The 27,687-nt window shown below is 40.2% G+C and overlaps 1 protein-coding gene across 2 annotated transcripts; it reads right to left on the reverse strand.

Moving 5' to 3' along the window:
• Positions 1-3,006: 3,006 nt before the first annotated feature.
• VPS39 (VPS39 subunit of HOPS complex) lies at positions 3,007-26,865 on the reverse strand. Of its 2 annotated transcripts, XM_058808000.1 has the most exons (26): positions 26,696-26,865; positions 24,944-25,009; positions 24,161-24,187; positions 23,662-23,726; positions 22,868-22,910; positions 21,796-21,890; positions 20,477-20,575; positions 19,681-19,773; positions 18,340-18,523; positions 17,716-17,836; positions 17,287-17,407; positions 16,528-16,657; positions 15,270-15,412; positions 14,295-14,438; positions 13,587-13,728; positions 13,237-13,323; positions 11,195-11,268; positions 10,515-10,613; positions 10,172-10,289; positions 9,572-9,700; positions 9,006-9,108; positions 8,099-8,144; positions 7,603-7,752; positions 7,315-7,449; positions 6,664-6,755; positions 3,007-5,396 (listed from the first exon to the last, which is right to left on the reverse strand). In XM_058808000.1, the coding sequence occupies exons 1-26, from the start codon at positions 26,766-26,768 to the stop codon at positions 5,321-5,323; spliced, it is 2,655 nt and encodes an 884-aa protein (XP_058663983.1). In that variant the 5' UTR covers positions 26,769-26,865; the 3' UTR covers positions 3,007-5,320. The 2 variants fall into 2 exon arrangements, with proteins under 2 accessions (XP_058663983.1, XP_058663984.1); XM_058808001.1 differs by lacking the exon at positions 24,161-24,187 and having other exon boundaries at positions 26,696-26,864.
• Between the last annotated feature and the right edge of the window lie 822 nt (positions 26,866-27,687).

Consider the following 27,687-nt stretch of genomic DNA (forward strand, 5'->3'; position numbering starts at 1 on the left):
CAGAGCAAGGCGAGCCCAGGACGCCTGGCTGTGAAGCGCTGTTTGCCGCGGACTCATCCGAAGTTTTGCGCAGGACTGGGCTGTGCTCCAGCTGTGAGAAGTGGAGGTGTGGCCCACACTTGCCAAACAAGCCAGCTCAAAACCTCGCTGGCAGGTTTTTCCAATGTTGCTACAGGATAAGGGCACAAAGTAGCACCAAACAGGGAAGCCCTGGGCAGCAGGAAGCACCACTTTGTGATCCAGCCCCGACACCTAAACCCCAATCCAGATTGTCTTTGAGAGTTCCAGCAACCTGATGTGCAACTGTGGCCATTTCAAATCCTTTTCAGAGCTTCAGCACAACCTACCAGTATTTTTAAATAGAAAAATTTTCCCATCTTACAAGCCTGAAGTAAAGCAAAATTTGTCACTGACTGTAGCTGTTCAGAGCAGTTTCAGGGAGGCCAGAGTGGAGACACCACAGTTTGGTCTGCCATACGATGCTTCAGGGAATATCAACTCCCCACCACATCTCTCCTCTCTGAGCAACCTGCAGAAGTCTCCCCTTTTTCTTCATTTCCATGTAATACAGTCTTAATTCTTCCACCAAATGTTCTCAAAAAACTTTACAAGAGACAGGACAGATTTTTTTAAGAGTCTATCGCACTTGAAAAAATAACTGAATGGTGAAGGAAATAGTTTGCTAAAAAGCAATTAGCTTATTAGCAGCTGCTGACAGTTGTCTTGCTGGAGCATTTTATCAAAGAGCTCAAATTCATAAACTGGAACTGCAGACCAAGTACCAAACTTTAGAGATACAACAATTAAAAGTGGCAGAAAATGTATGAAAGCCAGTAACGCAGCATGTCATTAGCTCCATGCAAACATGAGAATGTGTCACATTCTCAGCAAGGTCCCATTCATTAATCATTTCCTGTCATTAGCGCCAGTCACCAGGCTAGAATTTGAGAAAATTAATAAAAGCACAAGCACTGACATTTCAAACATAAACAAGTCAGCACTAGGTGGGAGCCATTGTGGTGAATTCACAGAATGAAGAGTCAACACACAGGCAAAAAGCAAACATAATGCCATTGTGAAACAGCCAGCAACTACCCTAAAGCCCTTGTGTCCTACTAAATGGTATAGCAGACAGTGGGCTGAAAAAGCTATTCCTTTGCTTTTCTACTCACCACTGCACTGACGGTGGAGGACTGAAGCACCACTCCAAGGATGGAAGGCTGAGAGCTGAGGCTGTTCAGACTGGATAAGAGAAGGCTCCAGGGATTCCTCATAGAAGCCTTCCAGTATTTAAAGTGGGCTTTTGAAGAAAGAGAGTGTTTTTGCACTACAGATAGTGATAGAACAAGGGAGGATGGTTTTAGAGAGGGTAGAATTCGATTGGATATTAGGAAAAAACTCTTTACTTAGAAGATGGTAAGGCACTGGAACAGGTTGCCTAGAGCAGTTGTGGATGCCTCATCCCTAGAAATGTCAAATGCCAGGTTGGGGTCCTGGAGAGTTGAATTTAAAGTATCTTTAGGGTTCCTTTCAACCCAAATCATTCTATGACTATCACATTAGGTTTTATTTATCTTCAAAAGTATTGTAGAACCATAAGTGTACTTTTTCTTTTACATTTAATCTAATGCAGTTTGACTATAACTTACAAGAAAGTTGAGGTGACCTCACAGTACAGCACCATGGAGAAATCACACTTATTCTAGTTTATTACAGGCAGTAGATAAACCCTCTACTTTGTCCTGAGTGCCCAATTGCACATAAATTCAGCTTACCTGTCTTCTGACACTCTTTCCTCTTCCAATGAAATCTCACTCAGCACAGGGATCTCACTTTTACAGAATTTCTCTTGAATCTCTCAAGAAAAAATGAAAGCTCTTTAGAACATATGCTTGAGAATTGTTTCATAGTCAACAACAGATCACCTATTAGCAGTGTCTGTGTGCAGTTTCAGCCATCCTCAGACATTGTTGTCAGCAAACTTAATATCCAAAGATAAACTACTTGGTTTTGTTATTTCCCATCAGACTAAGAAAACAAGCAAGCACAATGGCATCAAAAGATGAGGCAAAGAAATCCTCCCACCCAGTAATTTTACTTCTGCGTTCATTAGCATGCCCACAGGGGTAAAGATAGATTCTACATTGCAGTTTTGAGTTTTTATCAGAAAGCATTAAATTACATCATCACCAACTACATTATATAATATTTTAAACGTGTGTAGGTATCACAAGGGACCCATTTTGGTCACATTAGCAGCACCAAGAGGAGAGCTGAGATGCAGTACACAACTAGAAGAGATGAAAATTTCAAAGGATGCAAGCAAGGATAGGATTTGATTTGTGTTTGCTGGGGATTTTTTTTAGTTTTCTCCAGAAACACCAATATACTTAGTTGTTCATCGGTGACTTGGATGAAGGAGCAGATGCCTCCTCAGCAAGTTCACTGATGACACAAAGCTGGGAGGAGTGGCTGATACCCCAGAGGGCTGTGCAGCCCTTGAGAAGGACCTCAGCAGGCTGGAGAGATGGGCAGGGAAGAACTGTCAGAAATCCAACAAAGGCAAGTGCAGGGTCCTGCACCTGGAGGAATAACCCCATAGCACAGGCTGGGGCTGACCTGCTGGAGATGCCCCTGCTTGAGCAGGGAGCTTGCACAGAATGATCCACTGTGGGTTCTCTCAGCCTGACCCATCCTGTGACTCTGTGAACATGGAGACAGGAGACTTCCTCTGTGCTGGTGCTTCCCGTGGCTACAGAATAGGAAAAGTGAGGATCTATATTCTACTTCCAACACCAGACTCTATGACCTACAGCCCAAGCAAGTGCAAACCTGTGAATCTAAACATTTCCTGATTTGGTCACACAGAGCTCAACATCCCTCCCCAGCACAAAACCACTCAAACATCACTACCCAGAAAAAACTTGTCAGTAATTTTAGTGTTCTCTAATAAGCACATATTTAATAGTATAATGGTGTAAGACTTGCAAAAACATTATTCAAAGAGAGAATTCAAAAGTGGTTTTAGTAGGATTTTGAGAACATTCACAAGCAAGTATAAACTTGTAGATTTAAAAACCTACATTGAGAATTGCCACACTTGATTTACACATACTAAAGCAAGGGGAATACTGAGATACTGCACTGGGTCTGACTTCCAGGAGAAAGTGAGGTCTAACATACAAATAAAAATAAAACCTACATCAGCCCAGAGAAGTTTAACTGCACAAAGACTGAAACACACACTGGTTCACGATATTTATTACAACCTATTGCTTTAGATAAACCTGCTGTATGGTTAGGAAACTCAAAGCACATGGTATGAACCAACAAAAAAAAAGTACAGCACAAACCACATCTCTGTAAAAGGTATGCAATGGAGATGAACAGAGGCACAACTTTAGTCTTGTAAGTAAGAGCACAATGAAGATCCTGGTTACAGATAATGTAGGCAAATAAAAATCATACTACCAGTACTAAACATAAGATAAGTAAAAATCAGAGTAGCATTGTTATATCTGTATACAAAGAATGCAAGGTCTTTTTAAATGCCCTCTCTTCATTCTCTATGACCTGTAAACACAACTCTCCCAAACCATCTTCCCTCCGTACCTGAACTAGTATATAAAGATCTATACAGCATGTGCAAATCTAGTGTAAGTATTTTTAGCCTCTCTTCTTCAAACAGAAGAAATACAAGTTTAAAAACATTAACACCACAGATTCCCTCTATCCAGCCTCTGCAGAAAGTATTCAGTAGCAATACTGCCCAAGACATCCAAGCAAAACACTGGACAAAGAAATCCAGAAGAATGCATAACAATAAATACAAACACATATGAACAAGGAAAAAACAGTTATCAAGGGAAACTCTTAACACTGGCAAATGAAAGTGAATTAGAACTGTTTTTAGCCTACAGCAGATCTGTTCCTGAAAAAAAACCTCACATGATTTAAGTAAACCTAAGATGTTAACTGAGGTTCAACTACCCTTTAGGCAGACCAGATTTATTCATCAGCTTGTTATTTAAGATGTGATATCTGGTAGTTACATGTCATGCTCCATAGCACTTAATAATGATTTATTTATAAGTATTGCTAGACCAGGATGTTGGAATTCAAACAGTCCCTCCACTGGGTTATTTGCTACTGCTGCCTTTTCATTACCACTCCACAGATTCTTTCTGCAACAAACATTTTGTCCCTCATACCAATCTGCTACTGATTAATGTTTCTGAAAAAATAAGTTAGACAAAAATATTACAGTCTAGAGTGAGTATGGTACAATTTAGTTCTTGTGTTAAGACTTCTGGCCCAAGAGTAATTTTAAGAACAGTACCAGCCTGAACAGAATGCAGTTCTAGAGCATTTCAAATACACAGATGTTGAAACAGTCTGGATTTTACTTCACTGTTGAAAAGTGAACCAGAGACCAAAGAATTTATATACAAAAGTCTCAAGCATAGTCCAGAAGCTCAAGCAGTAACTAGAGTTCACTCCTTCCAGAAATTGCTTTAGAGGGTGTTCTTTGCTTTTTCCTTTGAGTGCAGATGTGAACTTCTTCCAACAGTCTCTGAGCTTCCACTCACACTAAGAGTGAACACAGTCAGTGCAAACAACACACAAGTTAATTCAATTTATAGCTCTCAAACTAAAACAAAAAGGGAAAAAAAGCTTCTTAGTGGTATCTACCATTTCTCTAATTATCTCCTGTGAAACAACTTACCAGAAGGTCAAGCAAAACCACAGAATACCAATAGAGAGTCGTTTGGCCAGCACTTACATCATTTCTGTTGCTGAGATAAAAGCTGCACTTCCTAAGTCTAGAAACAGACACAGAAGCCTCCTTTATGATAAATACCTGGTGATCTCCATGCAATGCTGATATGGCTGCAAACACTTTCAGGGAATTTTCTTTTTTTGAATAAATACTTACATACAAGGCCAAATCACAACATTGCCACCCTAAGAAAGTACATTTTATTGTAAAGACTTGATTTGTGGTGAACGTCCAACAGTTGTCTCACAGTTCATTTGCAAGGCTGGAGTGTGTTACAAAAGTCACTACAAAAATCAGTTTCTATTCTTCATCTGAGGACTGAGAGGTTCAGTGTACTTGCCAGCACTGTAACAACATGGTTAAAGTAATTTTCTAGTAAATCAACACTGCTGGGTAGGTACAGTCAGTCCACAGATACAAATGATTTCTACCCAGTGTAAGAGAACCTAGCAACAAGCCTCAAAACTCTCAGACACATCAACTTCTTTAGTCATCGGTACTGAATTTTGTATAAATGTTGGGATTATTGACATGACAAGGTCAGGTGTCCAGTGTGTTGACTTCTTTGGAGCAGAAATAATGCACAACTATTGCATTAGGGTATCGAGCAAATGCACTGTAAAGAGAACAAAACACAAACATCAGCTGTCAAGACAAACATTGTTTTCCACATTCAAACAAGAGCATCCAATTTGGGCAGAATTAGAGAGAGACACATGATAGTGACACTTTTTTAAACTATAGCCTGAATGTATTAAAGAGAAAATAGAGAAAAGAATTCTATGGATATGGCAAGAGGTTTGCTTGGAGGTTTTCAAAATCTATTTTCATTTCTGCAGGCACATTTTACTTGGACGTCACTGGTAGCAAGTTAAAGACTAAGGGGCATGCTTCAAAATCTTACTGATCTTAACAGTACCAGAAAAATTCTATACAACCAAAACAATATCGCATATGCAAATTTCAATGCTGAAGCTACATGCTGAATGTTAAGAACAAAAAATTTAATATGCGTAGCAATATTTAGACTGTGTATTAAAATGTTTTGGGAAAAGAACCTTTCCCTATCATTGTTAATGCTACTCATATCTCAGAAGGGCTCCCATCAAGAAGAAAATAATGACTGAATCATGTAGCATTTCCCTCCACTTGAAAGAAAAAGGAAAAAAAAAAACAAACAAACAAAAAAAAAAAAAAAACAAGTGCAAATAAAATTTGCATTCTATATTAGCTATATTAGCTACTAGGAACAGTAGAAGAAAAGTTCACAGATTTATAGAATATTCTGAGTTGGAAGGGACCCACAAGGATAAGAGTCCAACTCTTAAATAAATGGTCAGTACAGTGATTGAACTCACAACCCTGGTGTTATCAGCACCATGCTCTAACCAACTGAGCTCATCTCAGGGTCACTGTCATCCAAATAATCAAGCAAACTAGTTCTACTTTTCAACATCCTATTGCATGTAGGCTACAAAGCATAAATCAGTCAGGAAGCCATCAGATATAGAAAAGTACACATGTATCTCAGCCTAACATTATATCTTCCTCCCCAATTCTAGTTAAGAAGCAGGTTCTTAGAAAGGCAGTGTTCTTACAAAGTTTTCAAAATTCAGTATGAGGACCAATTTCATGCCTTCTAGAGTTATGAAATAAGAACTCTTGGGAGTTTCTGAAGAGGTTTTATTCTCCTTTGTTGCAAGGAGGATTAAACTCTTGCAATTCACTGACCAAAGCTTTAAAGTATTCCTAACCATTCAGCTAATTAATGTAATTTGTAATTCAAATACTCTTCAAACAGCTCCCTCATATTGCTGTTCTCTCTGGCTATACATACATCCAGTTTTCCAACATTCTTAGTTTAAGTGTACCAGATCTCTCACCTGTTACCTATCTTCTTTTTACAAACAGTGCACACCTTCTCCTCTGTAATTATGCATTTTACTTGCTGATGCAAGATCCGCTCCTCCTGGACCTAAAGGAGGACAAAAATCCCAAGCTGCTCAAAAAGCAATGCCACACCTTGGTCTGATGAAACCGCAAAGCATCACAACATTTAACTGTTAGTGGCTGTATCTACATTACCAACTTGTGCAGCACAGAAGAAGCTGTTCTGTGGAGCAGAGCAGGTGGTACTGAACACCCAAAACCTACACTATATGAATCACAGGGTTTTACTTTTACCTTGGTCCACAGCCTAAGGCATTCAACCACTAAAGGGGTGTTAAGAAGAACAATTGAACTGCATTCCCCTGGCTCACTTCATTTGAAAGAAATCCAGTCCAAGCTGTCTGAGATAATTCTGCAGTGCACACCACAGCACAGTGAGCAAAGACAAACATCTCATCCAAACTAAAATGAATGTACACACCATCTCCTGCAAAAAGGATGTTCAAGCTACATAATTCCCATTTAATTTCAGGTGCATTACAGCACCATCTAGAGGACACCCATCCCCTATAAGAAACAGTAAATTTCAATTTGAACGTATTTTAAAACATTATTCCAATCAATAACAGGTGGTGGATGCTTACCCTCAGAAACTCTGCATGGAGAAGGTTCTTGAGCACTTGATTAAATCTTTTCTTCTGAGCATTTTCTTCAAGTACTTTCTCTAAGAAGATGCGAATCTCATTGATCTGTGTGTTTGCTGGGAGTAGGTTTATTGCCTGGAACAAAGTTAGAAAAAGTTAAGGATAAACAGAGACCAAAACAGAATAGAAACTGACACATTAAGATTGACACATTCCATTCACTGGCCTACTCCAGTACCTTCTGTAGTCTCCTGCCAACAGCACAGAGTACTTACAGATCTGACTTACCTTAGTGGTATCCAGTTTGCTGTGGTGCAGTTCCAAAACCTGCAGAGCAGCCTGCAGATTGGCTTGAGGCTCCAGCACCTCCATCTTGATGGGTCCCAGGCAATGAACACTGGGTGGGGAGAGATACATGCGCAGCAGGGACAGATACACCTGCAGCACACACAAGGGGAGCTCTAAAACTGCTGCACCTATCCACAGCTGACAGTGCTGGTAAAACCCAGCAATGGTACTAACTTATACCCATGCCATCCAAAATTGAGCACTGCCCATTTAAAAAGCTCTTAATGTAGGCTCAAATCCAATGATACAGTAACATTCTCCAGAAAAAACACCCCACGATGATCTAGGAGGTCCTGAATTCCAAGAGATTATACACAGGTTCCTATACACTACACAAACCCTGAAGAAGTCTATACAGAGCAAGAACTTTCAAGTCCTGAACAAAGTATATATATATATAGCCTTCTACTTCCTTACTGAACAAGAAGCTACTTACATCTTTGTTGCCATCTTTGTTTCTGTCATAATGTTTATGGCAGTAGCTAGAAGAATCAACAGAGAAGAATTAAGACAAATACGGAAACAGTTACAGGACTCAAAGAATTAGTTTACAGAAATTAACATTTAATTACTACTGAAGTCATCCAAGTTAAGTGACTGTACATCTGATTCAGATCAATTCATCAAACTGAACATCAGGATTACACAGTTTACTCTGCATCACAATGCTGAGAGAAAAGTTTTGTGCAAGTCTCCCACTTCCAATCAACTTAAAAAGCTTTATTGCAGAAGCCAAATTTAATTTAGCTGTGTAAGAAAAAAGAGGGAAAAGATATCCCCAATCAACACATCACAGCATAAAAATCTATGTGTATATATATATATCTAATTAGTGTATCTGAATCACAAGCAACTATGTTGAACGGGTCCCTGTGTTCAGATACACCTGCCAGTATTGGGTAATTCTATTTTTACCTCAGTGCTTCTGATTCAGTCAGGAGGTTCCCTGACACAAAACACACAGAAAAATGCTGTATCTTCACTAACAAGAGTTCTTTTTAATGTGGGCTAGTGAACATATCTCCAAACAGAAAGGAAGCAAAACAACACACAAGATCACAGACTAAGGACAGTTGTAAAATATTAACTCATTGATGATGGTCACATTGCTCTAAAGCACAATGAGAGCACAAAAAGGCAAACCTCAAGGGGCCAGCAAGCAGGATCTGTAATAAACAGATACCCAGAAGAGGTTCAAGGCCAATAAAATGTGACAACACGGAAGATCCTGAAGACTTACAATGTTCATGCTCCACATATAGCAACATTTCACTACACGTCCTATCCACACAGCAGTCAGCAAAATAAGTCTTGCAAAAACTCTAAAGTAAAGAAATCCTTACTTTTCAGCCATGTTGGTGTCCTTCAAAATATGAACATAAATAAACAGAGCTTGCTCATGCTTCCCCATTCGACCCAAGAGCAGAGCACGTTCTTCTAGGAGACCTAGTGATAGCATGAAGGATTAAATCAATAGCTGCACAGAGAAATTACAAAATTAGTGCCCAGACTAACAGAAGGAAGTATTAATCTGTGCTCAGGCTACAGTATAAGTTACACTGACACTCTAAGTCTACATTTCACACTAGTCTCAGAAACCTTTCATGAATTCTTAAGTCACCTTAAGGAACAACCTTCAGATCTATTGCACAACTCAGGGTCATCACAAAGTTAGGCTAAATAGCTGGGAGATGCCACAAGGTCTTAGGTCAACAGTTAGAGGAATCCTGCAGAAACTGGTAAACCCAATTGTGCCAGCAAAAACAGAGTTAGGACACACACCAGTGGCCTACAACTACAGATAGGGTCATCTTCTCTATTTGTAGTTACCATGACTCTATGATAAGTGAGGAAGTTTTGCTGTAAGCAATAAGCTAGGGTTTAGTTATCCTACAGAAACAGAACTCACCATCAAAGGGGAAGTCACTGATAAGTCGACTAGGTTCATAGCAGCTGGACTTCTCCAGAAAAAGCAGCAGCTTCTTCCGGTAATCCCCCAAGTCTCCTCCTTCCTCCCCAGCAGGCACTGGAGCTCTATCTATATGAAAGAAAACAACATTAGCTAAATTATTACAACTAACTCACTACACTAGTCTGTACTAGAAGACATACAAATCATTATGAAGAGGAACTTCACGATGATAGAAGTGCTACATGGGTTGGAGCTGTCATGTACCTGCCAAACTAATTTCAGCCCCTAAAAACACATCACATGGCTGGTTAAAGCAATACTCAAGTTATCCAAAACCCTTCCCTACCCTTAACATGCACAAGTCAGGGAGCAGTAGCTGCCATTCAACTTAATTGTGAAAAAAGTGTTACTTGGTCCCTTAAAAGATCTCTTGAGAGGCAACAAACTGTCCTACAAACCCACATGTTTTCCAGTTCCCTCCGTCACTAAGGTATCTTATGGTGGATCTCAACAGGGAAGGATTACAACACGGTATATGAAGGCTCCCCCGTGCTCTCCCATACTCCTGGTCCTCCCCCCAGAAAAGGCCAGACATACCTGCAGGGAAAGAACTGAGATACTCTTTCATTAAGCCCTGCACTTTCTCGCAGTACAGCTGGATCAGACAGTTGTGGAAATCTGCTCCAGTTTCTTCCCAGACATGAATGATGTGCTCCTGTAAATACATGTTAAGGCTCAGCTGCAGACACTTCCTCTGAGATGTAGTTCTTTATAAGGAACAGTTCCATGCTTGCCTTTACCAAGCTTGACCTCAGGATTTCGCATATTTTAATTATGCCTTCTTTGTCCAACAGACTCCAGCTCCTGAAGAACTAAGATCTTACAGGTAACATTTTGTTTTACTGAAGGTAAAATGCAGTAGTAGAGATTGAGCTCTTACCAGGTAAGGAATAGTCAAGCTTTTAAAATTTTCTATCAAGAAACTGAGCACTTTGTCTCGTGGCAAAGCTTCCACTTCAGGGAGGTCTTCTGTAAATATCTGTTAAATAAAATTTTATTCAGATTAGTGATTTTCTTTCCTTAAGTGCCACAGTATATTTTTCTCTTGAGGCACTGAAGCCCAGCAATCCATCACATGTTCCAAAGAGTAAACAAGAAATATAAAAAAAGATCTGAGCAGCTTATTCAGGCACTGAGAACTTACTTCACATCTGAAAAGACTATCAAACATCCCCACTTCTGCCCTAGTGAACACCCTTCTCTTACAGAGCCCAACACCCTCCAAATTCAGGGAGCCAATTTTATAGGGAAATCAATACCTCACATTTAAATACTCAATTAGGCTCTTGTGCAAAAGTGTGGCATCAATAACATGAAATGTTCTATCAAAGGTTCCTAGCTATTTATTATAAGGTGTTCCAAGAATGGAAAAGCATAAGAAAAAGTGAAAGATTGACCTGTTTTATCTACTGCTAACATTAGCACTGAAGCCAGAAAGAAAAACCAAATTATATATTTAATTTGGTTTAGCATTAATGAGATTCTTACAATGACTTATCCAAATTCCATACACTGCACTAAGAAGGTCAACAACAAGGTACCTCTTTCAATCACACTAACCTTCAGTCCATCTTCAGGAAAATCTCTTAGCACCCAGACAGAGTAGGAAAATACCAAGTGCAAGTTCTCTGTGCCTGGAATACAAAAAGCAGCAGTGCTCATTGTTAAATTCCTAAATATCTATCTATTCACAACACAAGCAGATGCCTTCAGAGCCAGCAAAGCCTAATTTACATGAAGAATCCAGTTGTTGCTCAAGTCAAGCAAATCGCTCATTCCAAAGCTACAATTTCATTGCTTCACAAACATGATTTCAAACCAAAACAAAAATTAACTCAAATACTAAGTGCCACCAAATGTAAAGAATTCAGACCAAAACCAAGATGGGCTGCCTTAATCATGTTCAAAAGTCTTCCCTTTCAACTTCTTTTAATTAGGGTACAGAGGCAGTGAACTTCTCACTTGCGTAACTTCCTTCAGTCCATATCCAGCCTGTCAGTCTAATGACTTCTACAGCAAATGGTCAAATACTTTATAACAAGTAGTAAAGCATTATAGTCCTGAAGTAACTAGCATAGAAACTACATGACAGGTAACAGCTTCTCAGCTTTTATCAAAATGTAGGACTTGCCCCTTTAAAAAGAATACTATAGTTTGGACAATTTGGTTCACAATACTAATAAAACATGTTAGGAAACAAGACTTTCCCTTCACCCTCCTGCTCAGAATCAGAGGCATTTGCTGCCTGAACAACATAACACAATATGACAACACTATACAAGACAGAAACTTAAAGCAACCCTATAAAAAGGCAGTCATTGTTTGCTTTTCTCCATCCCACAATATTTAAAACAAGCAGCATCTTCATATTAGCAGAATTTAAAAAATAAGTTTTAAAAATGCACATGATGTGCACTGTAAAGTAGAACAACTGAAATAGTTCCCAGAAGAGCCAATCTCAAATTTCAGTAACAAAAGTGTGACTAGGCAAATGGCAATAAACTTGTGGGCCTGAATTTTGCTGAACTCTATGAACTTTCTGAATTTACAGGGCATACTGGCCTCACAGAGAACATTTTAAAAAAAGACAGGACAAGAAATGAAAGTAAGACTCTGTTTTACATGAAAACTAACTTCTCAGAAAGAAGTGTGACATTAATTAGAATAGCCCCCTGCCAAAACACTGATCAAGGTGTCTTTGCTGAAATCGCAAGCAAATCAAACATGAAGTTAAAACCTACTCAAAACAGTGAGAGCATCAGGAAGAGAGGAGAAGCTCATCAAATAACTACCAAAGCTTATTGATCAGTATACTAAAAGGAAAACACCACACTGCCCCACAGAACAACTGGCTCCCTCAGCACATACCCTAACATTTATCTGCATGGGGATTCCCACAGGCAGGGGATTTCTCAACTTCCTCAGTAACAAATCCTTAATCTAAACATGAGCAACAATAGGAAAAGGTTCTGCATAACATTATTTTAAAAGATAAAAAGAATAATGCAACGCAGAAAACTATCTACCACCCAAGTAAATAAATAATTCTCCTGCACACTGACAAAGCATATTGTTGATGGTCAATCACACAGTTAATATTTGCTTTGATGCAATAAACAAGTGCTTACTCTATTGACACAAGGCTAGTATTAAACACCCATCAGTAATACACACTTGACTTGAAAGACCATAGCTGCAAGCCTGGAGGAATTTGCAATTACTTGAGAACTACCTAGAATATTGCATTTAATCCCCAGAAACTGACAGAATAGAGTAGATTAAGAACATTTTCTACTTCATTCAGAATTATTTCCTACTTTGCTCTTCATCACTGGAAGAAAATTCAAATTATATGGCCTCTTTTCTCCCAGTGGATATTTTAATCAGAAATAAGGAATGTTTTCCAAAAAAATATTTAATTTTCAATGAAATTTGAATCCCTTGAGCTAATACTTGAAGGTTGCATTATGCAAGAAACCAAACAAGATAACAAGGATACCCTTTCAGCTTGATAGCCTCCAGAAAGCTGCCAAACAGTAGAATAATCACTAAGCCAAACAAGAATAAAAACTCACAAAAACACTGCTCTTCTTCACACTCACCTAAATGCTGCAAATATTGCACTGTCCTCTCATGACCCTTCAAAGGGGAGTTGGCTTTCTTTGACTGATCCACCAGTACCTGTAATGCTTTCAAAAGAAAAGGAGTCAATTCCTTTGTAACTGCTAGCTCCAACATAAAGCACAAAAAAGTGCATTTTTCCTGTTATGCTATTGAAGACAAACCAAAGTTTTGTTTTGAACATAGAGACCAAATTGTAACAGGAACAAAGATTTAATCACAAGATAGCAATTAAACAGCCTCTTCAGAACACTGTCTACTTACTGAAGTCAAAACACAAAACAAAGAACACATGCTTCTAGTCCTCCTCCTCTCCCAACCTCAGAATTACCTTTCTCATGCAGACCTTTTTTCTCATACAGTATTATCAGCTCACTATACTTGTGTGCCTTCTTTAGTACATGCTCACTCTCCTCAATATGGCAGTGATTGTTCTCCAGACGTAGCAGTGGTGCCACCAGTGCTACATTTGTCTGCAATTAAAAAGGGAGCACTTAAACTTCATTGGAATTGCACCTTCTAAGTGTACAGTACAAAACACAAGCTGGAAGTGGGGGCACGGGAGGAAGGAAGCCTCACAGCATAAGAAAAATAAGAAATGACAGTTTAATACCTTACAGTAAGGTCCACGGTCATTTCTGTAATTTTGAGGACAGAAAGAAAACAACACACCAAAGCTACTCCCCTTCAACAACAGAGGTCAGGCTTTGAAAACCATCAAAACAGCAAAGATCCTACTTTGCTCTGTTTACCAGTATAAGGCAACAAAAGCATTCATTAGACCTTCAAAATACACAGCCATTTTCTTCTGACAGAGGCAGCAACCAGGGACAGACATATCTGCCTCATTCCCTGAAACTGCTTCCAGACCAGACAGGAAACTAGTTAATGCTCAGATTTTACACATTATTTTTAGATCAAAGACAGACAGTTGTGTGAGCCTTTCTGAAGTAGCTGCTTATCCTCCTTCTTAAAAGTTTCAGTCTGAAATTCCATCAGAGCTCCTATGGCAAAGCCTCTAGGTCAGACAGAAACTCACATGCAGGTAACACTTCAACAGGGTGGTATCAATGATTTGTAACAGCTTCTTTTTGGATTTGATCGTGGGTGTTCCTTCCATGAGGGGTGAGGTACTGGACTGATGATCAGAATCATTTAGCTTCTTCACTAGCTGACTCCTTTTCTGCAGGACATCAAATGAAATTTTAACAGGAAAAGGCCATGGATTTCTACATCTCACCCTTAGCACATATAACACACCAGCTACAAAGACTAAATTAAGCCAATTTAATAACTTATTTTAATCAACTGTTTCCCAAAAATTTTATTGTCACTAACTATTCAACACAAACCATATTCAAGTGTATGTATTTTGCACCTTTATAGTTTTGAAAAATGTCCAGAGTCTTGAGAAAATTGTCAGAAGGAAACTCTGTTAACCTGAGCAGACATTTTAGAGAAGTCAGGAAACTTTTTGAAAACTATTTAGATTTTGCACTACTAGGCTTAAAACCTATCCTACTTCAGGCACAAGCTTTCTTTTACTCTACTAAGGATGGCAACCAAACAATTCAGGTTCCAGTTATGACAAAATAAAGAGGACAGGAACTTACAAGGCTCATTAATTCCCTTCCACCTTTTTGCATGCCCTCAACCTATCTCATGGACAGAGCGCCCTTAATAATAATCATTGAACAAAACAAAAAAATGAAGTGCTCAAGTTTTCTTCAGCGGGATACTAGAAATAAAATACTGGACTCATAATCAGATCCACTGCATAAAGAAATTTTGTCCAATCACGCATGATATTTTCCATATATCTGTGGGGTCTCTCATGTGTTCCACTTCCCCTGCTCACTCAGGGGCTGCTGCCACATTTTCCAGCCATTAAGACAGCCCATTAAGGCTAGCATGACAGAGCTGGGCTAGGTGTACTGCTTCCAGCACATCAAAGCTAACAAAGCATGCTAGAACTGAATAATCTTGCTCTAAAACCAGGTAGAGGAGCACTCACTTGAGTTAGGTAGTCTATCAGAGCTAAATGTGCCTTCTCCAGCTCTGCCCCAGAGAGCCCTGGCAGGGGGTTGGGATACTGTAGCTGTTTCCTGTAATCTGTGGGCAGGAGGTCAGGATACAGACCCATCACATGAGTGGGATCTATGCAAAAAATAACTGGTATTAGTAACCATTCATATTATTTTTACAAAATTACTTTAAGTTTATCTTTCTAACAGAGCAATCTGCACTCTACTTGTACATCCACAAGATTCTAGAGCCTAAATGAAATTTGCTCATTACAGAAAAGAAGCTAAAACAATGCAAAAGAAGCTAAAGCAAAACATGTTTCGAAGTCCAAGCACAGGAATTTCCAACCTGTGCACTTGGCACACTTGGAGGACAAGCCATTAATACAATCTTACTGCTCTATTTGCAGATTCCTTGCATTAACCTCTCTGACAGTAAGACAGAATTTCTAGGAACACACAATGTTTTATGCATCTGTAACTAATGCATACCTGTTTTCACAGAGTTTACGCAAATTCAAAATTACTATCCTCTAATTCAAGCTCAAAATATTGTGAGTTCTAAGCCCTTGTTTTTCACTGTAGTTTTGCAAAATAAAAACTAGGTGTCATGAATAAGCTTTAGGTTTAAATGCACATGAGAATTCTGTCAACAGTAAAAAGAATCTCAGTCTTAAGCACTATTCTATGGTACAGTTCAGTCTCCAAGCCCTAGTATCAGAGACTACTGAGACTTCCAAGAGCACAGGAAAGCTTCCTGGTTTCAGCATCTTGGCTAAACCAAGGGTTAAGGGTCGTCATCTGAGTCCAGTGATTTTGCAAATGTACAGATGTTCCATATTTTTCATTCCAAGCTACAAGTAGGCTTTTAGCAGCTGCTGAAACATTCTGCTTTAAAGGGTCTGTGCACATGCTATTCATGCTTTAAATACCCTACAAAACAAATATATTCTGTAAAAAAGGGAAAAACTCCTGATTTAACTTAATTTACTAAGTGCAGTTTATTAAGTATTTAATTGTACTTAACTGTGTAGTTAATTAAGTTATTAAGTAATTAATCACCAGTTCCACCCAAAAATAACTAAATAGCTGCACAGGCTATTTGCTGTTCACAGGGGATTGATGTGCACAAGATAGCACTGTTTTGAACTAAAAACAGAAAACAAACAAAAAACCCCATAAAATAGCCAGTGACCTTGACTTCATTCCTCCTAACTGAAGTGATTCAATGCCAACCCAAGCATTTACCTGTACCAAGCTTGGCAAAAACTTGCATGGATTCATCAAAACGCTTCTGGCAGAACAGGTTGAAGGCAAAGAGGTTCTTTATGTGGTGGATTTGTTGTCGTTTCTCACTATCTGAATCATCTTTCATTTCCTGCATACAAATTAACAAACATTAAAAACTCTCAGAGTTTACAGAAGAGACAAACACCCTAGAGAATTAAGAGGAGCATCATCCTGTGGAGACAGCAGGAAGAAAAAAAGATAATTTCTCAAAGTGAACACTGGTGGTGCCTGTCCGTGCTTATTGTGTGTGGGAGACAACCCACAAGATCTGAAAGCTACAAAGCTACTTCTGGTTACCTCTATACCTGCTCCATCACAGAAAACATCTCTTCATTCATTTGCCTTTTCAATTTTTTTTTTCAAGTCAGCAATTCAAAATGTAATTAATTAAGGGGAATTTCCAAAAACAAAAAAATTTTAATGCAGGAAGAGCAGTATAATTAAACATACTAAACATAAACAGTTAAGACATAATCTTTCATATAAGAGATGATTTCTCAAAATCTACACCACAACAGATCAATATGGAGTAATGGCAGCACAAAACTAAAACTTAAGTTTAAGAAGTCTAGAGTTTACCAGCTTGTGCAAAGTGGACAGTTGGGAGGTTATACTGACTGATTACTGGACTCATTACAGTTCAGGAGATGGCAAACATCCCTTTGTGTACTTTTGCACAATTGAATCCACTGCAAACTCAAGTTCTTGAGTACTTACTGCCAACTGCAAAGCCAACTCAAACTGTTTGTCCTGCAGAAGCTGCTGGATCTGTGTGGCTATGGACACCGGAATGAGCCTCCAAACAAAGTGATTACTTGCCACATATATAATGTTTGTGCTGTAAACAAGATAAAAAAGTCAATTATTAAGATTCAGTGCTCAGAAAGAAGCAATACCCTATCCTAAAAGAATCCCAATCCTATAATAGAAACATGCATCAATACAAGAGCAACTGGAGCATTACTGCAAAGCAGAAAGAAGACTGTCTCTCCTGTGTCACAAATTCTTAAAGACCCTCAATTCTATCCTTTCCTCCTCAAGGTATGGCCTCCACCAATCTCCATAAAAACCCAACAGAAAAGCTGCTCTTCTCCCAGTTTTTCAGCGTGCCAGTCAGACAAGAGCGGCAGTGAGTTGCATCGGTACCCTCCAGAGGTGATGAAGCGCGGCCTCTGCAGCTCGATGCTCTGCACCAGCAGCCGGGGCTCAAAGGTGCGGATCTCCACGTACCTCGGCAGGACAGCAATGATGTAGGGAGGCTGGTGTTCTGCTCATGAAACAAGGGAAACGTTTCAGCTGATTGGTCTCAAGCACTCCTGGAAACAAGCTATGACTTAAGGCTTCTCTTCCATTTTTCACGCCCTGAAATGTGCCCCTTTTACACACTCAAAACAAAATTCAGTGCCTGACACTGACAGCAATTTGCTCACAGAATACTACCAAGCCTTTTGCTCATCCTTCACCATAATCAAATTCTGAGGCACCCAGACCTACAGTGCTTTAACACACTACCTTCCATTTCAGACCTTGTCCCTGTATAAAAGATATGGACTACACCTATTTTATAAGAGAGGCCCACAGACCACAAGCAAAGAAGGCTAAGAAGCAAAACCAAACAAAACCTTCCCCAGTGTACAACTCAGAATACTGTAGAACCTGTCACACTCGAAATCCAGCTGGTTTCACAATACTGCAAACATGATTTTATCACATACACAAGAGTAAAGAAATAAATTTAAACAAAACCAAAAACAAACTGCTACTTCTCACCCATGGCTATAGGAATATCTGTCCAATTCAAGGCACATTTCTGAGTACAGACCCCTTCTTCATTAAGCACAACTGTTAGATCATCTTGGCCAACTGCAACTTTTCCATCAGCTACAGGAGCTACTAATGGTTCCAGCTGCTTCCCTGTGGGAAACAGTTCTTTGATGGATCCTTTTCCATCCACCTAGGATAAAAAAGAACATAAAAAGAAAAAAAGTGTTTTGCACAATAACCTTTTCTTCAAAGCTACACAAGACTAAAGCAAAAACCCCTAGAGGGATTTTGCAGCCCGGGATAAACACTAACAGGACAAGTGCAAATTTAAAGAGTTTCTGCATATCATAATTCGTCCTGATTATACGTCATTCTGAAATAAAAAATATTACTTTTATGTCTGAGGTGATGATAGTAGCTGAGCACATCATTCACACCAGTTTATCAAATCCATTATACCACAGCAGCAAAATTATCTAAAGTGTCCAAACCCCTCATTTAGGCCAAAACTTTTAACACTCTTTTATTCTGGCATGAGTGAGCACTGCCACATAAAAAAAGCCAACTAACTTAAAGCCTAGAAGCCTAGCCATTTTCCCCTCAGCACCTGCACAACCATTTCGATCACTAGAATGGCAGGAATCAACATCTAAGAGAGCACTGCAGAAAGGCACCCCTTCTTTTGTGAGCGGCATCAGTTCCAAGTGACTGTAAAAATTATGCGTGGTTTTCCTTTTGACTACAGATCACTGTTGCCACCCATGTGCATACATGTGCATGTGTGGTGCACCTCATCTTCATCCTATTTTCCTGTAATATCTACAGAAGCCAATTATAAAGGCATAAAAAAGAATAAACTATAGCTGTAAATGAAGTCTAAGTGGAAACTGTAATAGTAAATTAACAGTAAGTTCAGAGGCTTTCAAACAATTACAGTTCAGCTAAAGAATGAAAAATGAAAGAATGGGTAAGCTTTACTGATGAGTGTCTTGGTCTCTTTGTCCTTTTAGAGCTAATCTCATTTCTTAATACATTAAATAAAATGCAAACTGAGCTTACACAGACTGTTGCCAAAACAAAATGTACCTTCCCCAATTCCTTTTTTTTTTTTTTTTGCAAGAGCTGCTAACACTGGTCTCAACAGCAACAAACAGAAAATGACTTCCTGACAAATATCCATTTAAAAGGACAGGCTTAGACTGCCCTTTCTAAAGCCACAAATAGCAGAAGTACCAGATGCTGTTTTCCATAAATCTGTAAGCCAAATTCCTGAGCACAGGAGCAGCCTCCATAGTGTCTGCTGCTACCCAAATCTTCTTAAAACACTATTACACAGCCCCATCTCACCCGTATCAGGTAATAGTCCCTCTTGAAGCCTACACAGATGGAGTTTTCACACCAGGCCATAGACTTGGGTACATCGGGTACACTGAAGTCCCCCTGAGGAAAACAAGTTAAACTGGTTGTTATGAATGAAAAGCAAAAGTCAAATCTGGGAACACAGAGTGTAACAGGCTGCTCTCTTGTTGACACCATATTCCCCACCACCTGTGCCCAGCATCTACTGCTCAAGGAATGGCAATATTCAGCAAAAAGGCTAGACTAATGTACAGCAAAGAGGTGTGCTCTAAGTTAACTGATCATTTTTAGTAGAAAATTTTCTAGTAGAGGATCGTAGCTGAAAAGGCTCTACCCATTTCAATTAGTTATTTTTTCTTATTCCAGTATTCACAACTGCAACTCTCTACACTTGTCAGAAACTATCTTCTGACTTAGTGATATACTTAGAGTAGAAGTGACATACTTAGAGTAGAAGTGCACCTACTTCTATGTTTTTGAAAGGTATGCATGCTCACATATGCTCACTGACTTGAAAGTCAAGTACTTAGAAGTGTACTACAACCAGAACAATAAAATACAGGACACAGCCCTAACTTTAACTTATGAAACTATAAATGCCATCGACTGGCATTGATTTCAAACATGTGTTTTCACTTCTCTCTGCTGTTCCGTTGTTAAATTTCTGCAGAACCAACCATCAATGCTCTGAAAGTCAGCAGTGCCTCAGAGTAACATGGCAAGCAGTGAAGAGCAATGACCCTCCCTGCTGAGACATGCTGGCTACAGAAAGAACACAACTCACCTGGAGCTCATGGAACTCTCTGTCCTTCCAGAAATAAAGCTGGAGCTTCTTACGCACTGCCACACACATCCTCAGCACCTCCTCCCCTGTATCTGATTGCTGTGAAAACAGACAGACCTAACTCACAGGCACTCACAGAGAGCCAAGTCAGGTAAGACAAGGCCAAAAGAAGCCTCTGCTAGAAGCAAAGCTGTCCACTGAAGAGCAGCTTTGTTCATCCATAACAGAAGAGAACTCCCAAAAACAGGAAGCATGGGGGAGGGAGGAAGGAGGCAGGGGAGGTGGCAGGATACTTAAAAACTAACTTTGACAGGGATTGTGACATCAAGAAAATCCAAAAAAACTAAGAGAGCACAAAAGGCATAGACACACACAAACAGAGGATAGATAAGTACAGAGCTATCAGTCCAACCCCAGAACTAGGATAAATGGCTGGAACTCCATGCAGTATAGGAGAGGTGAGGATATGGAATGCAAAGAATGTGTTATACTAACAGATAAAACCATTAACAATCTAATATTCTAACCTGTTGGAAAAGTTTCTTGACAAGAAGCACTAGGAAAGCTAAGTGCCTGGACACACAAACAACAAGCCACTTTGCAATGACCAGATGTAAAGGTGCTTTGAAAGACATTCATTTTCATGTTTAGAAAACCCCAAGTACTTCCTATAAAATATTTAACACTAAGCTCCCATGGGGCAAAAATGTAAAAAATTATAAAGGGCACTAAACCATCTCTTCTGATTATGAAAAAGATGTCTGAATGATATGGGCATGCTAAGAAACTCATTTGACTAGAAATTGCTCACTCAATGACCCAGAGCAAATGAACAGAGGACTGCTACACCCTACAGAACGATTTTAGGGCATCATTCTACCACAACTGCTCTAGGAGTCCTTGAGCCAATAAAGAGAAACAAAAATTTTAAAAAACCCAGACAGAATTGCTTGCAGAAGGAAACCACAATGAGCTAGTGCACTGGCAATGCAAGGAAAGAAAATGGCTTTTATATTAAGGGGACCTTTCAAAAAAGAAGAGTCAAAGTCATAGGACAAAAATGCTTTGAAGTCTTGTATCAAAAGTTCTGTATCAAAAGCTGCAATCACAACAGGCACAGGAAAATACCTTGTGAAGCAGAGTAAGAAAAATAATTTAAAACTGTTGCCTTAAGCAAATGCAGTTGGTACTAATTTTAAGAAGCACTAGTACCCAAGAAATTTTCATCTAACACAAAACCTAATCCATACAGCAACATGAAAGATGAATCTTTATTACAAACAGTAAAGACATCTGTGCAGCTGTATTCCTTCCCTTACCTGGAGATCACAAGTGAAGAGAGATGCACCTTTTGCCTTTGAAATTGTGGTGATTTGTTGAAATGTCAACAGGTCATGGACGTAAATGTTATTTTCTGTTTGAAACAAAACTCCAATTATTATTTAATATTTTATGTAGAGGTGTTGCTAATTCAAACAAGTTACCATATTTTATGTTCATATAAAAAAGAACTTGTGAAACTAAGAGCTGCAAGAAAGGAAAAGAAGTGTTTTCCAAAAGCTGAAAAATGCGAAGGCACATACAAACACAATAAATGCAGCAAAGAAGACTAACAGCAGCATTGGTAGAACTACAGGAAGGTACTGCTAACCAAGCAGGGGAAGGCAGAGTGGAAGGGACAGCAAGCAGGCCAGAACAGAGCAAGCTCAAGAATGGAAGATTGCATGACAAAGATCATTCTGAACTGGCTCCTGAAATTAGTGGAAAATGAACAGCTGAAAATGCAGGGTACTGTTTTTGCATGCACAAGGATGCAAGCAGCAGAAATCTACACATACTGGAGCTGGAAGACTTGGGACTTGGAGATCATAAAGAAGTGAGTAGTAATATAAGCAAAAAAAGACACTAGAAGACCCTAAGTTAAAGAAAGCCAGAGCCAAGCAAACTTAAATCTTCCACAAGACACTAAAAAATCACATCTGAATATAAAGTGAATTTGGTGCAAGACATCAGTGCTAAGTTTGATACATGGAGCAAATTTAGTCAGAAGTTTCAGTGCCTATCCTACAGTGCACACAGATTCACACGCATGCATACATATGTACATACAGGGGCCAACACAAACTGCATTTTACACACACACTTTAGAGCATGCACGTACATCTTCATTCCTAATCACAAATCAGCATTAATGCTTTGTTCTCCCAGCTGGCAAAGCTGCTTCTCATCTATGCTGCTTAGTGCTTCCTCTGCAAAATGCAAAGCTTAGCTCTACACAATGACTTCTCAGCAACCAGACTACCATGCTGGTGCGTGGAAAGGGTGCCACATTCAGACAAGTAACTGCATCTAGAAGAACTCATTAAATATAAAACACTTTTCTTCACTTACCTAATAGACTGACCAAAATTTTAAATTGAGAAACAACGTGGATCTGAAAGGGAGAATGCTGTTAGTGACTCCATTCATAAATTAAAACCCTCAATAAGGTTTGATTATAGTCTAAGAAAAATCTCAAAATAATAAGAAAGGCAGTTTTCCATGAGCAAGCTTCCTTCAGCTACTGCAACTCTTTTCAGTTAAGAGGTTTTCAGTGTAACTTTTCACAAGCTGGCATTTGCAACCTAAGCTGATTGAAAAAGGTGTAACTTGTTATGCCACTAATACAAAAATACTTCTAAAGCACACACAGAGTGCTGCATCCTGAGAGATGATCCATAATCTTTACAGTGTTTTTCCTGGAATCAATATAATCATTGAATGCAAATTCTCAAAAAAAAAATGGCAGCAAGACTGGCAGTTACTTTATTTCTACATTTCAAGTACGTGGAATTACATTCACATTCCTATAGAATGTCATCTGAGAGTCAAATGATACATTACAGTCTGTTGATGTATTACCATCACTCTTACAAATAGTCATAGAACCAATTGAGGACCTATTGCTAACAAATGCCAAAAATAAACCTGCAAGTTCCAATTCTTTGGTTTCTGCTTTAGCAATCAAACCAAGCTTATTGTGTTATGAGAAGAGTGGGCAAAAACATCTGGCTGTTACAGCCCTAAGAAAAGCTTTAGCTCTGGGAATTTGTTTTGTTAAGCACAGCAGAGACAGCAGATGTACATTGAATATTTCATTTATTGGCTGAAAACTGTTCCCACATCAAGAAGATGGTATTTCCTACCTGTTGAATCTTCTTTGAGAAGTTCTTGTTGGATTTCTCTAGTGTCACTTCAAACCTGTTGCAACCTATCAGAAAGATTGAAGAGGGTATGTAAACTGAAGTTGCTCATGACTGTGTGTGTCTTACATTAAGTAAATTACAAATGATTATGAAAGCAAACTTGGCCACTTAACACTAGAATACTAACACTTAAACACATCTGTGTTTAAATGCATCACAGGGTCTTCTACAGAGTCAGGTGAAAACATAAATTACACTTCTTGTACACAGCTGAGGGCATCAACAGTAGTTACATTTCTGCCTTGCCCAAGTTTTACATTGCAAGCATTATATTTAAATAATTTGAAACCCAGAAATACAAAGATACCCATAAAGATTTTATCCACACTATTCAAGTATCAGTAACTTAAATTCCTAGGATGCACGTCACTGCAAAACAGACAAGGAATAAAGACTACACCACAAGGGTTTTAAAGGAGTTTTAGGGAGAAAAACTTACAGACACTTTCTGATGACATAACCTCTCCTGGCATTGATGCAAAAAAGGGGGAGAAATTTACCATGTGAGATAAGACACTAGCAACTCAACTAGCATATTCCAACTGGACAGACAACCTACAACTTTCACAAAAATCAACTGAATTCAGTCTCTAGAATCCAAGTAGCTACAAATTAATATCTTTCCAAGAGCTGATGAACCTGGAAACTAACATTTGGTGTTTACTTTCCTGTGTCATGCTACAAAATATTACTGCATTCAAAACCATCAGTTCCTACATAATAGCACATAATGTGAAATACAAACATCTTTAGAGAAAATCAATTTTAACTAAAGCAAAAATAGAATCATTCTATTTGTGGCATTCCTAGAACAGACTACGAGCACTTAGGACTCTCAAAGAGGCAGGGAAAGGATAAATACCAGACAAAACTAGTTAGTATTTATCCCTCTTCCCCATCCATGATGGTCATGGACCCAGTGAATGTATTTGCTCTCTCACTAATCCAGTCATTAAAAGATAACACACATCAGAAGTCCACCAACTCATACACTGCACTGCTTTTACATATATTTGTACACTGTATTCATAAAAATTAAAATTGCTTACTATAAATTTAAACACAAAGAAACCTGAGATAAAACACATTTTACATACATGAAATCCATATAGGAAAAAAATCAGCAATTAATCACACTTATGTTAAAATCACTACAGCGCTAGAAGTGCAGGAAATAAAAATATCAATCAACTTTTTTACCCCATTCTTAAAATCAACTTACCTACATCTTTCTTGATCCTGTAAAGCAGAAGATGCCCTTGTTTTGTACCAACAAGGAGCCATTCCTCTACAAAGACAGGAGAAAAAGAGTCTAATTAGTTCAACAAAATCTGCCCTCCACAGCTGTGCTGGTTTTTGCTGGGGTAGAGGTAATTTTCTTCACAGCGCCTATTACGGGGCTATGTTACATTTATCAGAACAATTGGAAACTTGCATCAAACACCAAAAAAACTTTCTGTAGTGACTACACAGGTCTCCTATCATTTCTCCAGTGGGAGTGCACAGAAGCAGCTTTAACTCTCAGGAGAGGACAGCCAAAGAGCAGGCAGTGAAACAGCATAAACAGCCTGGCCATCACATCAAACTGGCTCATAGAGAAGTAAAGACACAAACCACTGCATCTTGTGTGCCATCAAAAGAAGCAATAAACTATTCTTCAGACATTATTACCTCTCAGAGAGGAACTGTGCTACATAATGGGAAGCACTGTCAGAAAGAAAAACATCAAGTTTATGTGGGTTTGATTGTTAAGTTTTTTAAGTCAGGTTTTTAAAATGCCTCTCTGAAGTAGTCAGCTATGTTTGGAAGGAGAGTGTTGCAGCTTTGCTTTGGTTGGACAATCAAGAATCATTCAAGATTCATAAAGGAGGGCCTTTTTATACAAACTCTAAGGCACAGTTTCAGACTCATCCTCTTTGCAGCACTTATACCATACAAAAAGCACAAAATCTTTACAGGCTCATGAAATATGGCTGAATTTCTTCCTCACTGAATATCATACAGGAAAGCAGCATACATGAATATTTCCTTCTACATCTAGTACTTCCTCGTCACCAAAGGAATTTGTATTTTAATAAAATCTTATTACCTGCAAGGTCTTTCTTCTACTACTTGGTAGAAATATTGTAGAGAGAGAATTATACATCTTTTTTACAAAACCATACTGCTATAAGTCTGTATGTTTAGGGTTTTTTTTCCTAGTTCAGCAACATAAATGCATTCAAAGAGAGAAAAATATAAAAGCTGCAATGCAGGAATAAACTACCTTCACATCCTCTCCAGTACATAACTCCATCATAAACCTCCATGAATAACAGGAGTATTATCATTCAGGATATAATTCTTAAAACAACTAATCAGGGTCACAATTCCATAGAGTGTGGAGTTTTTTAAATTGTCGATTTTGCATGATGGTGCTGATTTTACATCCAATGGCACCTGGTCACAGCTTTGAAAAGCCTTATCAAGCCTAATCATTAGGACAGCTGGTGCAGTCACCTGACCAAAATCTTGACTCTCCAGTATGCCCAAAAATAAAACCCACAATTATACATCATTAACACGTCCAAACGTATTCGAAATCTAAGACTTCAACACACCACCGGCCCTCCAAATCAGGTTTAAGTCACTACACGGGGAATGCTTTTTCAGCAATAAAGTAGGCAGCCCAGGGTTACAGCCCCGGGAGTCCCGGCAGCCTCCCCGGAGCCGGGCTGCGGCCGGGCGGGCAGGGCAGGGCAGGGCAGGGCAGCGGGGCCCGCGACCGCCGCCGCTCCCGGGAGCGGAGCTCTGCACCGGGGAGAGGCTCCGGCGGGCGGCAGGGCCGCAGCCACTCAGGGTGCCGCCGGCCGGGCCGGGCGCTGCCCCCCAGCCCGGGGCGGGACAGGGCAGGGCAAGGCGCGGCAGCCGCACGAACGCTGCCGGGACGGAGGAGCGGGGCGGCTCGGGCTGCGGCGCGGCCCCTCCGGCTCACCCCAGGCCGCCAGGCAGTCGATCTGCAGCGGCAGCTTCTCCAGGATCGGCACATGCTCGAAGGCGTCGTGCATGGCGGCCGCTCCTCCGGCCCCGGCCGCCGCCCGGCCCAGGCACAGGCGGCACCGGCGGGAACGGCCCCGACGGAAGCGCCCCGCGCCCGCGGCTCCCGCCCCTTCCGGCAGCGCCCGCCCGGCGCCGCTTCCGCACCGCGGCCCCGCCCGGCACAGCACCGCCCCGCTTGTCCCGGCTCCGCCCGGCACAGCACCGCCCCGCTTGTCCCGGCTCCGCCCGGCACAGCACCGCCCCGCTTGTCCCGGAACAGCACCGCCCCGTCTGTCTCGGCTCCGCCCCCGCCAGCACGGCCCCGCCCGCCGCGCTCAGCTCGCCCAGATTGTGCCTCCGGCGCCCCGCGGACTCCTCGAGGGTGCTGGCGCTGTCGGGGGGGTTCCACCAGGAACGGCGCTCTGTCCCAGCCCCAAAAACGGGGCTCTGCGCCGGCATCAAACAGCCCGCCCCGGGGGCTTGGGCGCGAACGGGAAACGCGGGTCGGCACGGCATGGAGGGGACCCTGACATAAGCCTTATGCATCTTCATAGAGCCCGAAAAGTGGACAGGCAGTAGGAAACTCTCGTCTTCCCAAAACGTCACTACAGGAAGTGTCCGGTTGCTGTTGACTGCTGTAAACCATAGAAAAGTCACCCGGGATGCAACGGCAAAAATGACCTGCATAACCAGATGAGCACAGCGAGGCATATCTTGCAAGCACATGTCTATTTTTTGAGGTCATAAGTTTTGTTTTAATGAACTTATCCTATTAACTCGGCCAGTGAATATCAGTCTCCAGGAGGAAATCTTTCTTGTTAGTCTGTCCCTTCCAGAACCGGTCACAGTTGCATTTATGTTTGTCGTGGAGAGAGAGGTGCAACGTTGACAATCACTGACCTAGAAACTAAATTAACTAAACCGAACTCAAAAAGCACATGGTACTAA

This window comes from Ammospiza caudacuta, chromosome 6, assembly GCF_027887145.1.
Source record: "Ammospiza caudacuta isolate bAmmCau1 chromosome 6, bAmmCau1.pri, whole genome shotgun sequence".
Lineage (NCBI taxonomy): Eukaryota > Metazoa > Chordata > Aves > Passeriformes > Passerellidae > Ammospiza > Ammospiza caudacuta.